This window comes from Chrysemys picta, chromosome 18 (assembly GCF_011386835.1).
Source record: "Chrysemys picta bellii isolate R12L10 chromosome 18, ASM1138683v2, whole genome shotgun sequence".
Taxonomy (NCBI): Eukaryota; Metazoa; Chordata; order Testudines; family Emydidae; genus Chrysemys; species Chrysemys picta.
The window spans coordinates 2,434,270-2,449,523 of record NC_088808.1 but is presented as its reverse complement, the minus strand read 5'-3'; the positions used below and the strand labels follow the sequence as shown (position 1 = coordinate 2,449,523).

Sequence of the window (15,254 nt, the reverse complement as noted above, 5' to 3'; positions counted from 1 at the left end):
GCCAAATCTATGTGCTTAGCTTAGGGTTACCATTCGTCCGGATTTACCCGGACATGTCCTCCTTTTTGTGTTAAAAATAGCGTCCGGGGGGGGGGGGGGGGGATTTGTAAATCTCTAAAAATGTCCGGGATTTCCCCCCCATGCAGAGCAGAGCGAGCGGCTGGGAGGGCTGCAGGAAAGAGCCTCTCGCATGGGGTTCTGGCAGCCAGAGCCCTTCCCCCTGCAGCTTGCCGGGCTGGACTCTGGAGCAGCTGTAGAGCTCCTCCTCCCCCCCCCCTGCATTCTGAGCTGGCCGGCCTGCCGGGCCGTTTGCATCGGCCTCGGCAGCTCCTCCTCCCCTGCAGCCCAGCGCCCCGCTCCGGCAGCACTGTGTGGGGGCAGGGACCGGGTTGTGTGTTGCGCTGGGGAGCGCAGCCACGTGTCCGGCTCCGCACAGAGCCCAACACCATGTTCTGAGCGGTGGGGTAAGGAGGCCAGGGGGCAGGAGAAGGGGCAGGGAGATTTTGGAGGGGGCAGTCAAGAGACGGGGGGGGCTTTTTGGGGGGTGGAGAAGGTTTTGGGCAGTCAGGATACAGGTAGGGGGTAGGGTCCTGGGGGGCAGTTTGGGGGGGGTCTTAGGAGGGGGCAGTTAGGGGACAAGGAACAGGGAGGCTTAGGTAGGGGGTGGGGTTCTGGAGGGCAGTTAGGAGCAGGGGTCCCAGGAGGGGGCAGTCAGGGGACAAGGAGCAGGGGGGGGTGTTTGGGAGTTCTGGGGGGGGGCTGTCAGGGGGCAGGGGTGGGGAGAGGGATCGGAGCAGTCAGGGGACAGGGAGCAGAGGGGTTTAGATGGGTCGGTAGTTCTGGGGGGGGCTGTCAGGGGACAAGGAGCAGGGAGGGTTGGGAGTTCTGGGGGGGGGGCTGTCAGGGACTAGGGAGTGGTTGGATGGGGCGTGGGAGTCCCAGGGGTCTGTCTGGGGGTGGGGGTGTGGATAAGGGTTGGGGCAATCAGGGGACAGGTAGGGGTAGGCTCCTAGGGGGCCAGTTAGGATGGGGGGAGGATCTCAGGAGGGGGCAGTCAGGGGACAAGAGGCAGGGAGGCTTAGGTAGGGGGTGGAGTCCTGGGGGGCAGTTAGGGGCAGGGGTCCCAGGAGGGGGCAGTCAGGGGACAAGGAACGGGGGAGGGTTGGGGGTTCTGAGGGGGGCGGGAAGTGGGAGGGGCAGGGGCGGGGCCAGGGCAGGACGGGGGCGGGGCTCTTCCCGTCCTCTTTTTTGCTTGCTGAAATATGGTAACCCTAGCTTAGCTATGCTGTCTGTGCAATGGAGATACCCCTGCCCAGCCACGTGAACGAGGCAAGAGGCTGCAGGAAGAGCTGAGCATTGGGCAAGTCTCGTGAAAGCAGAATGTTCAGAGGGTTAGGGCGCTGTGCCGGGGATCGCATATGTGGGGCAGCCCCTGAACCTCTGCTGTAGAGGGTCCAGGGAGCAGAGGGGTCAGGGAGCCATAAGAAAATGGGTGGTTGTGTTTGTTCTTTATGCTTTAAAGCAGCAAAAAAGATTTTTAACTTTGGTGAACCCTCCTTTCCAGGGTGTTATAATTCAGCAACCACTTGTCCAATTCACATCAAATTTGGTAGAAATTGTTTACTTCAGCCCCAGATTTAAGGTTCCAATTTTGAGGCTGATAGGATCTTCCTGTAGTTTATAGATGTAGGGTCAAAAATCAGGGTTATAAAGGAAACTATTAGAGTCTTAAACTATGGAGTGACTATCATCACTCCATCATACTAGGATGAAGCAGCCTCTTCCACAGTGGGAATGACTCTGCTCCAACCAGGATGTGTGTGAGGCTAAGCCGTCTGGGTCTGAGAGGATAAGCACATTGCTGTATGCAGATTTCCATAAGGACTCTTTAATTTCATAGCACCATCTAAACGATAATGGTGGCTTTCTGCTTTACAATTTCACTTGCATCTTCAGCCTTGCTACATGCAGGAGAAAAGAGTAAATTCTGCTGCTGTTTAAAAAACATCACCATAAAAGTGCACAAGGACAGATGATACTGAACTGATTCTCTTCTCCTAAATTATTTTTGCTTTATACTATAACTTTAATTCTTTCATTGTCAGGCACCTCCCGGACTAAGGGTCCATTTCACTGACTGTGAGAAGCTGGAAATGTCCCAGTGATCCTGTAACTGCTGGGAAGTTTCTCCTGGGCTCATGAGGTACGTGGCAGGAAGTTCTCATCCTTTAATTTGTTTTTAAAATGCTCCTTTTTCCACTTGAAAAGCTTCACTAATGACTTTAGATGCTCTGTATTTATCCATGTGACCCAGACCCAGAAATTGCAATGCCTTTTCTCACACTGCATTATAAAAACAGATACAAAATACATTTGTTCTTCTTGGCTACTTTCTCTTTGTAATTTTACAACCAAAAAGTTAGTGATTTTTGTGATATTTTTCAATGAATTTTGCAAATGCTAGTATTAAGGCCTTTGTCCAGAATATTGGACTGTAATTTGAGATGGTGAACAGTGAAGCAGAGTTTTGCTATGTCTTGTAACATGTTGTGACAGGGTTGTAGCTCACCGCTGTGGCGCCTCCTCCTGGCCGCTTCGGGGAATTAGTCTTGCGCCAGTAGAGCGTCCTCTTTGGGTGACGTTCCGCCTGTCGTCTCGCCTCTGTGGGGTGCACGGACCTGTGTTGCTCCCGACGTCGGCGTCCTCTTCCGGAGCGCTGTCCTCCGACAGTGCCCCTTGTCCACTCACACCCCCTTCCGGGGGAGGTGTGTTAAACAACAGTCCCACACCCTCGAGTCCGATCCTCAGAGTCCAGGACCCGGTGTGGTTCTGACCGGCCGCTCCCTGCGGCCCGTGGCTGTGCGGGGGACAGCACAGCAGACAAAAGGGGGAAAAAAGGGGGGGGGGACTCAGGCCCACCCACTACTCTGAGTCCCGGTCCAGAGGCCCTCGTGTGACAGTCTCACTGTCTTCCTTCTCCTTCCTCCTCTGACTATCCCTCTGGACCGCTTCCCCAACAGCCCTTCACTACGCTAGGCCTCCTCCTCCCAGGCCTGCCGCCTAGCAGGCTATGGAGTAGGGCCTTCTCCCACTCGCTCAGGCTGGCCTGCACTGCGCTGTCCGTGGTGCTGGCCTCCCAGCTCTGGAGACAGACCTTCCCCTCTGAAGGCCTGGGACAGACCGACTGCTCCTGCTCTGGGCAGCCTTTTATATGGCTAAGCCGGGCTCTGATTGGCTGGCTCCAATCTGCACTCTTATTGGCTCCCAGTAAGCCCTCTCCTGATTGGTTGGGCGGCTGCGCAGGCGCCTAGACCTGCTGCAGCCTACCCTCTCTGAGTGTGGGCAATCGCCCCACCACACACCCTCCCCCTTAAGAACCTTCCCGGGGGGGGGGGGAAATATCCTAATCGGCCTAATTTTTCAGGAGCTCGGAACTTAGCCTTTATCCCACAGTGGCTCGGCTTACCGGCTCACAGTCCAGAAACATAGCCCTTGTCGCGGGACCGCATGGCCTACTGGCCCCCAAAGTCACGGAAATTAGTCTTTGCTACCAGGCAACCCGGCTTATCCGCCGCCTCAGCGGGGGATCCCACCGAAACACGCTGAGGCTTACCAGGTCCGACGTACCAGCCTGTCGATTCCCTGAAGCTGCCTCCTATCCGTTCAGCTGCCGGAGTGTCCCACGGGTCCCCTGATTCTCCACGGGTCTCGTGGTCCACCGCCTCGGCTGGTCCTTCCCACAGCGAGGCTCCCTCTCGATCTGGAGAAGTCACAGTCCCCGGCGGTTCCAGGAGGGTGTGCTGGTCCTCCACCGGGGCTTCCCGCAAGGGTTCTTCTCCCACGACCGTCTGCCTAGGCTGGGGTATGCTCCCTCTTTTCACGCTCTCCGTGCATTTGGGACACACCCCGTACGACCGTGACGGACCCTCTGCCGTCAGGGCTGACTGTCTAGGACCTGGGCAGTTGGATGGGGGCTTGGCTGCCCCCTCGCAGACCACCCCCTTCGCTACAGCTCCCCCTCCCTGCTCCGATTCTTCGCCCTCCTCCCCTAGCCTGGAGAAGAAATCGGCATTAGTATGGGCCTTACCCGGTCGGTGGAGCACCTGGAAGTCGTAAGGCTGAAGGGCGAGGTACCACCGCATAATTCTAGCATTCGTGTCTTTCATGCTGTGGATCCATCGCAAAGGGGCGTGATCTGTGATTAACTTAAAACTATTCCCTAGCAGATAGTAACGGAGGGCGTCGATAGCCCACCGCACTGCCAGGGCCTCTTTCTCTATTGTTGAGAAGTGTCTTTCTCGGGGGAACAGCTTCCGACTCAAATACAGTACTGGGTGTTCCTCCCCGTCTACTTCCTGGGAGAGTACTGCACCTAGGCCGACTTCTGAAGCGTCTGTTTGTAGAATAAACTCCTTCGTGAAGTCGGGGTGTCGTAGTACTGGTTCTTGAGTGAGCCGTTCCTTGAGCGTGTTAAAGGCTCGCTCGCACTGCGTAGTCCACTGTACCTGTCGAGGCTGGGAGTTCTTCGTTAGGTCTGACAGGGGGGCGGCTATAGATGCAAAGTCTGGTACGAAACGACGATAGTACCCAGCTAATCCCAAGAACTGACGCACTTGTTTCTTCGTCGTGGGGGTGGGTACATCTCTGAGGGCTTGTACCTTGCTAATCAGGGGTGTTAGTTTCCCCCCTCCTACCGTGTATCCCAGGTAGGTCACTTCTTTTTGGCCTAAGTGACATTTTGCCGGGTTAGCTGTCAGGCCGGCCGCTCTGAGGGCTTGTAGCACTGCTGCCAGGTGGTGTAAATGGCTCTCCCAGTCAAGGCTATAAACCACGATATCGTCGATGTACGCCGCCGCGTATTGGTCGTGGGGCTGGAGGACCTTGTTCATCAGACGTTGGAACGTGGCTGCTGCTCCGTGCAAGCCGAACGGCATGGTTACGAACTGGAAGAGGCCGAAGGGTGTAGGGAAGGCCGTCTTCGCTCGGGAGTTTGGCGTCAGTGGGATCTGCCAATATCCTTTAGTTAAATCTAAAGTTGACAGGTACTTGGCTCCTCCGAGGCGCTCTAACAGTTCATCCACTCTCGGCATTGGATAGGCATCAAAACGAGAGATAGCGTTGACCTTTCTGAAGTCGATGCAAAACCGGGTCGCCCCATCTGGTTTCGGTACTAAGACGATAGGGCTTCGCCACTCACTCGTCGATTCTTCTACCACTCCCATCTCCAACATAGTCTCCACCTCCCGTCGGACGGTGTCCCACATTTTCTTGGGTAACGGTCGATGGTTGTCCGTCACTCTCTTCCCGGGGTCTGTGGCAATATGATGACTCATTAGGGTCGTCCGGCCTGGGCGGGCCGATAATACATCTGAGAACTTCTCCACCGTCTGTTGCAGTTGTCCTCTCTGTCTGGGGTTGAGGCCTGACCCCACCACAGCCGGTCCGGGGTCGGGAAGATCTCCTGCTAGGGGTCCAAGTTCTGACTCTGGGGTGGACGGGCCGATGAACATGGCTTCCCGGGTCTTCCAGGCCTTTAGGAGATTAATATGGTAAATACGGGTCTCTTTACGTCGACCAGGTAGTCTGACCTCGTAATCGACTGGTCCCACTCGTCGGATCACTTCGTAGGGACCCTGCCATTTGGCCAGGAGCTTCGACTCGGAAGAGGGCAGTAACAGCAACACCCTATCGCCTGGGGCGAACTTCCTCCCTCTAGTCCTTCGATTATAGAGGCGCTCCTGACCTGTCTGGGCCCGTTCCAGGTTTTCACGGGCGAAGGCCCCTAACGTTTGGAGTCGCTCCCGGAGCTGTAGCACGTATTGTGTGGTCCCAAGGACCCGTGTTTCCTGTGCTTCCCACTCCTCCTTCAGGAGGTCCAGTATCCCTCTGGGCTGCCTGCCGTATAGGAGCTCGAAGGGCGAGAACCCCGTCGAGGCCTGTGGTACCTCTCTTATTGCGAACAACAGGGCCGGCAACAAGGTGTCCCAATGTGAGGGGTCCTCCTCCACAAACTTCCGCAACATGGCTTTTAGTGTACCGTTGAACCGCTCTACCAAGCCGTCGGTCTGCGGGTGGTACACCGATGTCCGGAGGGTCCGGATATGGAGGAGGCGACATAGCTCAGCTATTAACTTGGAGGACACATTGGTGCCCTGGTCTGTCAATATTTCACCGGGTATCCCCACCCGGGCGAAAATCTTTACTAGTTCACCCGCAATGGTCGGTGCCGTCGCTGTCTTTAGGGGAACGGCTTCGGGATAGCGTGTGGCGTAGTCCACGACTACTAGTATAAAGCGGTTCCCTGTCTTGCTTCGTTCAAGGGGGCCGACGAGATCCATCCCGATCCGTTCAAAGGGTACCCCCACGACTGGCATGGGTACCAGGGGTGCAGGAGCTACCCCTTTCGGTCCGGCTCGCTGGCATTCTGGGCATGAGGCGCAAAAGTCTGCCACTTCCCGGTGGATGCCTGGCCAGAAAAACCGGCGGGCCACTCTCTGTAGGGTCTTCTCGCGTCCGAGGTGTCCAGCCCAAGGGTTCGCGTGGGCTAAGTGGAGGAGACCGGCTCGCAGTCTCCGGGGGACCAACAGCTGACGGAACGTCTCCTGGGTCTGGGGTTCCTGCGCTATTCGGTACAGGCGATCCTGCCATACCTCAAAGCGGGGGCCCTGCGGAATCCGTTGCGTCCCGTCCCCCTCAATGACCGGGTTGGTGGCTTGCTCCCAGGCTCGGCTTAAGGTTGGGTCTTCCCGTTGCTCACGTAAGAAGTCCCCGTCGTGCTCTAACTCTACCCGGGCGTCCTCCACCGAACGGGGTCTGTCTCCCGGACAACTCGCAGGGGTCTCCGCCGTCGAGGAGGTCCCCTCGCCGGGGTCATCCCTTAGCCTGCTCCCAAGCAGCCCCGTTCCCGGTGCTATAGTCCTGTCTGGTCGGGGCTTGGGTGGCTGATATCTTAGGAGGACCTCTCCGAAGCCGGGCCAATCTCGTCCCAACACCACCGGGTAGGCCAGCCTAGGGGCCACTCCTACTCGGAGACCCTCCTCTCGGCCGCCTACTCCCATCTTGACCCAGGCTGTGGGATACTGGCGGATGTCTCCATGCACGCACTGCAGGTAGATCGGGGGCCCCGAAAGATTGAGGTTCGGGACCAGCCCCTCTCGTATGAGGGTCTGACTACACCCTGAATCTACGAGGGCATTGGTGGGATTCCCTTCAACCTGGACTGGGACAATCAACTTTCTTACCCCGTTCCTCCGTGCCCGTTGTCCGGCCATCCAGGCCTGCCCATAGCTGCAGTCCATAAAAGGGCAATCTCGTCGGAAATGTCCCTCTTGACCGCAGCCCCAGCACCTCTCTCGGGTTTCGGCCGGGCTTGGGCCTCCTCCGGGGGGGCCTGTTCGCTCCGAGGGCTGTCGCTCCCTCCGAGTCGCCATCGGTAATAACTTAGGTCGGGGTTCCGGGTTGGGGGGTAGCTGGTGTCGATGGCTGTTGCCTGCCAGTGGTCCGAAGGCTCCCGCCCCACGGGAGTTCCCCTTCCCTGCGCCGCCCTTGCGACCAAGGCTCTCGGCTGCTCGGGATGGCGCCTCTGCCCCCTCGGCCGACAAGTAGTCCTCCATTAAGGTCACTGCTGCGGAGAGGGTGGCCGGTCGGTGCCGTCGCACCCAGGCCCTCCCCCCCGGGGGTAGGATCTGGGTGAACTGCTCTAAGGCCACGAGCTCCGCCACCTGGGGTCCCGTCAGGCCCTCGGGGTTCAACCACCTCCAGCAGTGGTCCCGGATGCGTTGGGCTACAGCGCGGGGTCGGGCCCCCGGAGGATATTGTTCCTTACGGAGACGTTGTCGGTAGGTCTCTGGGCTAATGCCGGCGTGGTCTAGGATGGCCGCCTTGACTCGGGTGTACTCGAGCGCTTCCCGGGGGTCGAGGCTCCGATATGCGGCCTGAGCCTGCCCCGTCAAATAAGGGGCCAGTAACGTGGCCCAATGTTCTGAGGGCCACCGGGCAGCAGTCGCCACCCGCTCAAATGTGACCAGATAGGCCTCTGGGTCATCCTCGGGCCCCATCTTGGTGAGGCGTATCGGTAGGGCCCCTGGGGTATCCCCCGGTCCGGTTCCCATGGGGGCGGCAGGGGTGCCTCCTGCCGGCCGTAACAGTGCGGCCATCTGTTGCACCAAATGTTCCTGCTGCACCCGCTGCTGGGTGGCCAACTCTCGGAGGAGCTGCTGCTGATTCTCTTGGTGCTGAGTCATCAGCAGCTGCTGCTGAGTGGTCATCTGCTGCAGCATTTGCACCTGCTGCTGGTGCTGCTGGGCCGACTGCTCTTGCTGCTTCTCTAGCAGCCATTTTAATAGCTTCTCTGCCTCCATGTTGGGGTTCAGCGGGTTACTCCCGGTTCAATCCCCTCACTCTGGACCCCTTTGGTGGGTCCGGGTCCGCACCCACAATCCGGGTCGACCGTCTGTCTGCGCAAGACACTGCTCTGGGCAATAGTCCGCAGTCTTGGCGCTGGCCCCTCGTATCAGGGGCGGACCGCTATACCTGCATTCTCCACCACGTGTGACAGGGTTGTAGCTCACCGCTGTGGCGCCTCCTCCTGGCCGCTTCGGGGAATTAGTCTTGCGCCAGTAGAGCGTCCTCTTTGGGTGACGTTCCGCCTGTCGTCTCGCCTCTGTGGGGTGCACGGACCTGTGTTGCTCCCGACGTCGGCGTCCTCTTCCGGAGCGCTGTCCTCCGACAGTGCCCCTTGTCCACTCACACCCCCTTCCGGGGGAGGTGTGTTAAACAACAGTCCCACACCCTCGAGTCCGATCCTCAGAGTCCAGGACCCGGTGTGGTTCTGACCGGCCGCTCCCTGCGGCCCGTGGCTGTGCGGGGGACAGCACAGCAGACAAAAGGGGGAAAAAAGGGGGGGGGGACTCAGGCCCACCCACTACTCTGAGTCCCGGTCCAGAGGCCCTCGTGTGACAGTCTCACTGTCTTCCTTCTCCTTCCTCCTCTGACTATCCCTCTGGACCGCTTCCCCAACAGCCCTTCACTACGCTAGGCCTCCTCCTCCCAGGCCTGCCGCCTAGCAGGCTATGGAGTAGGGCCTTCTCCCACTCGCTCAGGCTGGCCTGCACTGCGCTGTCCGTGGTGCTGGCCTCCCAGCTCTGGAGACAGACCTTCCCCTCTGAAGGCCTGGGACAGACCGACTGCTCCTGCTCTGGGCAGCCTTTTATATGGCTAAGCCGGGCTCTGATTGGCTGGCTCCAATCTGCACTCTTATTGGCTCCCAGTAAGCCCTCTCCTGATTGGTTGGGCGGCTGCGCAGGCGCCTAGACCTGCTGCAGCCTACCCTCTCTGAGTGTGGGCAATCGCCCCACCACACATGTCTTTTGACAAAAACAGTAGCAAACACGCACATTTTGATGCAATTATTAATTAACACATATCCTAGGGTTCATATTGTGCTCAATGAATTTGTATCCCAAATTACAGCACATTGCTCACTTGGAATTTGTTTTTTCTTTTCCTTTCTGGTGTGTGAATCAAGTTACAATGAAGATGAGGATTTCCTTCCACTCGCATTGTGCCATGGGCAACTCCTCTCTGTCCAGTTACCTCCTTTTCTTTTTTACGGTCCATGTTTCTACATTGGAATCAGGTAGGAAGCCTCTTGTCACAGAGTGTCTTCTACTTTCTCTCAACAGTTTGAATACCATTGATCTTTTGTTATTTTGAAACAATTCATAATAAGAGCATTTTATGTAAATTTGAAAAAGAAAATCTTTTTGGGGGGCGGGCAGGGGAAGATATTGATTTTTCTCCCTTTTTACTCCCCTTGGTCTCAGTGTAACCTGTACTCAGTGGACTTTTACATCATATTTCACCTTAAACTTTCCTCCTGTCTCATCTTAAACTTTTGCGACTCTACCTATCACTATTGAATATTTTCATTAATGACTGGGATAACGAACTGGAGAGTATGCTGATAAAATTTGCAGATGACACCAAGCTGGGAGAGGTTGCTACAACTCTGGAAGACAGGATAAGAATTCCAAATGACCTGGACAAATTGGAGAATTGGTCCGAAATCAACAGGATGGATTTCAATAAAGACAAGATCAAAGCACTTCACTAAGGAAGGAAAAATCAAACGCACAGCTACAAAATGGCGAATAAATGACTAGATGGTAACACTGCTGAAAAGGATCCGGGGCTTACAGTGGATCACCGATTGAATATGAATAAGGCTATGAGTCAGTCATGGAGGTCATGGATTCCATGATTTTATGGGACCTCCATGACTTCCTGAAAATTATGATTCAGCTCCGGGCGGCAGAGCTAAGGCTTCAGCCCTGGAAAGTGGAGCTCAGGCTCCAGCCCCATATAGCGGGGCTTGGGCTTCCATGATTTATTGCTTATTGCCCACATCCTGCCCATGACTTTTATTAAAAATACCCATACCAAAATCTTAGCCTTAAATATGAGTCAACAATGTGATGGAGATGCAAAAAAGGCTAACTAAGATTTTAAGTGATTATAAGTAGCAGGCATAGAAATCAAAGTTGGTTACCTAAGTAATAAATATAGAAATGCAGTCTAAATTTTAACTTTAACAGACTAAGTAAGATTTGAATCAAGTTGTCTCTCACCCTAACAGATCCTACAGGTAGCTTACAGTTCCTTAATACACGGACTGGACACCCTTCCAGCCTGGGACCATTCTCTTCCAGACGATCTTCCAGGTGTTGAGATGGAGGTTGCGGGGAGAGAGGCCAAGAGATGATGTCACTGTCTCTCTTTTATGCTTTCTTCAGGATGCTAGAAAGATCCTTGCTGTAACGTGAGTTAGGTTGCCCCATTGCATATGTACCTTCTACAAGAAGTCTCTGAGATAGAAGGCTGGGTGTTGATGAGCCATTAACACCTGTCTGGCCAGCGATGGCGGCTTCTTTGTCCCTACTGAAAGTCCAGCTGTGGGCATCTCTCAACCTCATAACATATTTCAGTAACATGTATAGCAATACTTCATAACTTCACATACAATGATAGTACATAAAATCCACAGCATATTAAGGTCCAACAGATCCACACTTTTAAAATGATACTTCACAAGGCATACTTTTTACAAAACAAACCATAATCACATGATAATAGTGAATATGAGGGGTCCAGGGTGCTAATTTGAGGTAAAGAGTGTCACACTGATCCATCCCATCTTCCATTCCTTGTTGGTTTTTTGCTTTCTCTTAATAGTTTGAGATGCTTGCTCATCCAACTTGGTCTGTAACCCTTCCCTACAAATGTTTCCCCTTGCTTGAGATTCAGGCTTCAGATAGTTTCTGCAACTTTGACTTAAAGTAATTCCAAGCCTCCTCCACAGTCAGATCCTTGAGTTCCTCAGTCTAGTCCAGTTCCCTAATTCCCTTACTTTTTTTAATTTGCTCTTTTGAAATTAAGAACCCTAATTGCAGATCAATTTTTTATCTTTCCATTTAGTTTAAACTGAATTAGCTCATGATCACTTGAACCAAGGTTGTCTCCTACAACTAGCTGTTCTAAGCGGTCCTCACTACTCATGAATGCCAAATCTAAAATAGCATCAGCTCTTTTGGTTTGGTGGCTATTTGGTGAAGAAATATTTGGTCAGCTATCACATCCAGGAAAATCTGGGCCCTACTATTATTAGTAGCACTTGTCCTCCAATCTATATCTGTGAAGTTAAAGTCTCCCATAATCATAAAAAGGTCTCTATCCATATCCAAATCAGATGTGTGGGGGGAGGGGGTCTCTAGCATACTCCAAGCACTATCCAGGGGAGCCTCTGGTAGCTTTCTTCTCCAAAGTGATTTTGACCCAAACAGACTCTGTTTTATCCATTCCATCACTTCTGATTTCTTTACAGTTTAACTCCTTATTAATATACGATTCTACTCCACCACCTTTGCCTTTATTTCTGTCTTTCCTGAACGGCACGTACCCTTCAGTTCCTGTACTCCACTCATGACTACTATTCCATCATGTTTCTGTTAACCCTATAATATCTGGTTTCACTTCCTGCACTGGTAGTTCTAGTTCCTCTATTTTGTTACCCAGGCTCCTTGCATTGGTGTACAAACATCTTAACTGTTGCTGCTTGGCTTCACTCAGATTCCTCACCCGACTGAGTACAGTTATTCTACTTACAGTATTGCCTACTTGACTTTAGCTTCATTGGTATTGGCACTATCTTTCCTCTTACTGTCCATTCTCCTACATACTGCTCTTCCTTTCCCCATTGGAGTATTCTCTCTTGACTTTCCTGCCGGTCAATATTAGAATAAGGCATGAGGATTACATGAGCATCTCCCAGCAGTCTCCCCCCGAGTTCCTAGTTTAAAGCTCTTTTAATCAGTTGTGCCGTCCTCCACCCCAGCAGTCTATTTCCCTCCCTATTCAGGTGGAGTCCATCCCATGAGAACAGTCCTCTGTCCGTGAATGCATCCCAGTCATGAAATATCCCAAAACCCTCTTTGTAGCACCACTGCCTGAGCCATCTGTTGATCATCATAATCTTGTCTTGCCTTCACTCTCCTCCTCTAGGGCCAGGCAGAATCCCACTGAAGATCACCTGAGCCTCCGTTTCTTTAAGTGTCTTCCCCAGCTTGGCATAGTCTCCTTTGGTGCATTCCAGTGAGAATCTAGCAGTATCATTTGTTCCCCATGTGAAGGACAATCAGTTAATTCTTTACTGCTTCCATTAGAATTCTTTTCAGCCTCCGGTCCACATTCTGTATCTTAACTCCTGGCAGACAGCACATTCGTCTGTTCTCCGGATCAGCTCTGGTGACAGGCCTGTCTGTTCTTCTTAGTAGGGAGTCCCCAATCATGTAGACCTTCCTTTTCTTGGTTTTGTTGTGATTTTCTGGCCTTCCTCCCAGGGCCAGCTCCAGGGTTTTTGCCACTCCAAGCGGCGGAAAAAAAATAATAAAGCCGCGATCGGTGGCACTTCAGCGGCAGCCCCACCGCACCGCTTCATTCTTCTGCAGCAATTCGGCGGCAGGTCCTTTCCTCCGAGAGGGACTGAGGGACCTGCCGCCGAATTGCCGCTGAAGAGCCGGACGTGCCACCCCCTTCTATGAGCCGCCCCAAGCACCAGCTTGCTGTGCTGGTGCCTGGAGCTGGCCCTGCTTCCTCCTGTTCCTTCTGATTGCAAGTCCTCTTGTCTTTTGTTCACACTTGCAATCTTTTGTGAGTCATCCTGTATCCTTCCCCTCTTCTTATAGGACTAGCCGTTCTTCTCTTCTTCCTTGACCTCCCACCTTCTGTGACTGCCTGCTGTGCCCCTTCTTCATTTTCCAACTCAGCAAACCTATTCCTGAGCTCTATTTCTCCTTCATTAGCCAGTCTTTCCCTCTGCCTGGTTCTCATAGTCACATGCTTCCAGTGGCCGCATTCCTCATCCAGCAGTCTCCCCTCAGAGTTCATCAGTGCAGCTTGCATCTGCCAGTCTTGACTTTTCCCTTCAGCCTTCTCTTGTCTTCCCTTCATCATCTGCTTGAATCCCCATCAAAACTAAACAACCATAGTTTCCACTTGCATCTCCAAGTCTCTGATCTTCTCTTCCATCTAGTCTAACAGGCGGCACTTCATACAAACCAAGCTCTTTTTGTGTACCCGCTTCCGGATAATTTACATCCTGCAGCTTCCACATCTGATTGTCTTCATTGTCTCACCCATTCCTTGTCTCACTACCACTGCTGCCTCTGTATCTGTCACAGCCTTCCCGCCTAAGCTCCTGTCATGGAGAAAATAACAAATCTCCAAACAAAATCCCCCCCGAACACCAAAGCAGAAACAGACCACTACACACTCCCTTCCCCAACCTCCCACTCAAACGCCCCTGTTTTCAGCTCTGTTTGCTGGTTCCTGTGCCACTGGATGGCTGCTTGGCTGCCTTTATAGACCCCCAATCAGAGAAGCCCCACTGCCTAATCAGGGAAGCCCTGCCCCCTAATCTGAACTCTGCTTCTCTCACAAAAAACTATGCCCTACCAGCCTCTGCAAACTGAAGAAAAAAGGAGAAAAAAAAAAGAAAAAAACCCACACAAAACTACAAAAACTCACTCACTGTCCCCTATGGAATAGGTGCTTGCTTCCTTCCTTCTCCTCCCACTGAACTCCCACTCAAACTCCCCTGTTTTCACCTCTTATTTATTTATTTACTTATTTTTGCTGGCTTCTGTACCAGCCATTGGATTGTGTTATAGCTTTCTCTGCTAAATTGAGCTCATTATCAAGTCATTCCTTAATCTTCTCATAGCTCTTCTCTGAACCCGCTCCAATTTATCAACATCCTTCTTGAATTGTGAGAACCAGGACTGGACACAGAATTCCAGCAGGGGTGTCACCAGTGTGAAATACAAGGAAGTTCTGTGACCTGTGTTACACAGGAGATCAGACTAGATGATCACTTCTGGCCTTGGAATCTATGAATCTATGATGCAAAAGTTTGAATTGCACATTACACAAATAAGTCAAATATATGAAACAGAGTGATTTGAACTGACTGTGACTGACACATGCTGTAAATTCATTTTGTGTGATGTGCTACCAAGCAGAGAATGTCATAAGTGGAAGGGGGAAAGAAGGATTTTGTACTATATTTGATTGTTTTTCAAATATCTATATTTGAAAGGAAACATAGCAAGTTACAAATATAAAACAAAGTACTTTTTTTTTCAGTTTAGCTTATGTCACTGGGGAAGGGGTTTAAGGCAAACTGAAAAAGGTCACTATTATACCAGAATAAGGGGGTCCACATAGGAGTTATACCAGTATAATTACACCTGGATAACCAGTAAAACTTTCCCATGTAGACCAGGCCTTAAGCTCTACAGCATGTCACAGACACAGCCTCTCCTTTCAGGTGTTCTGTATCATCCTTCTCTCTAGAGGCCACCTGCCTCGGTTCCAGTCTAGCAAACAGTCTTCCACAGGTTAATTGTTCTGGTTTCAGCCATTAACCAGCTCGCAACATTTAGAGACAGAGATCACCCATTTTTTAATTCTCTCTGGATTGGTATTGACTAGGAAAAGTGGCTGAGTTTAGCTCAAGGGTTAGCTAACATGTGCTAGCTAAGCCTGTCCTAACTTGACCTGTTTTCCAGTGCAGATACAGTGAGACACCATTAGCTCAGTTTTAGCTGGTCAAGCTGCAGCCTAGGCAGTTGTGAGAGATCACCATTCATTACCTATGAAAGCAATCCAGCTCCCCTCTGGTCTAATTTTCTGTGTGT

The 15,254-nt window shown here is 52.6% G+C and overlaps 1 protein-coding gene across 3 annotated transcripts in view; it reads left to right on the top strand.

Annotated features, from left to right (window-relative positions):
- Positions 1–298: 298 nt before the first annotated feature.
- LOC135976506 (myelin-oligodendrocyte glycoprotein-like) overlaps positions 299–15,254 on the top strand; it is a 33,533-nt gene continuing 18,577 nt past the window's right edge. Inside the window, exons 1-4 of one of the 3 annotated variants that reach the window (XR_010593679.1) lie at positions 299–464; positions 2,106–2,203; positions 9,527–9,637; positions 10,637–10,819. Coding sequence is in view for 1 of the 3 variants with exons in the window: in XM_065572504.1 (XP_065428576.1) it covers positions 9,532–9,637 (106 nt within the window). In the remaining 2 variants the exon portion in view is untranslated. Of the gene's footprint in view, positions 465–2,105; positions 2,204–9,526; positions 10,820–15,254 lie in introns of all 3 variants that reach the window. The other 2 variants (XR_010593678.1, XM_065572504.1) reach the window with 2 other exon arrangements.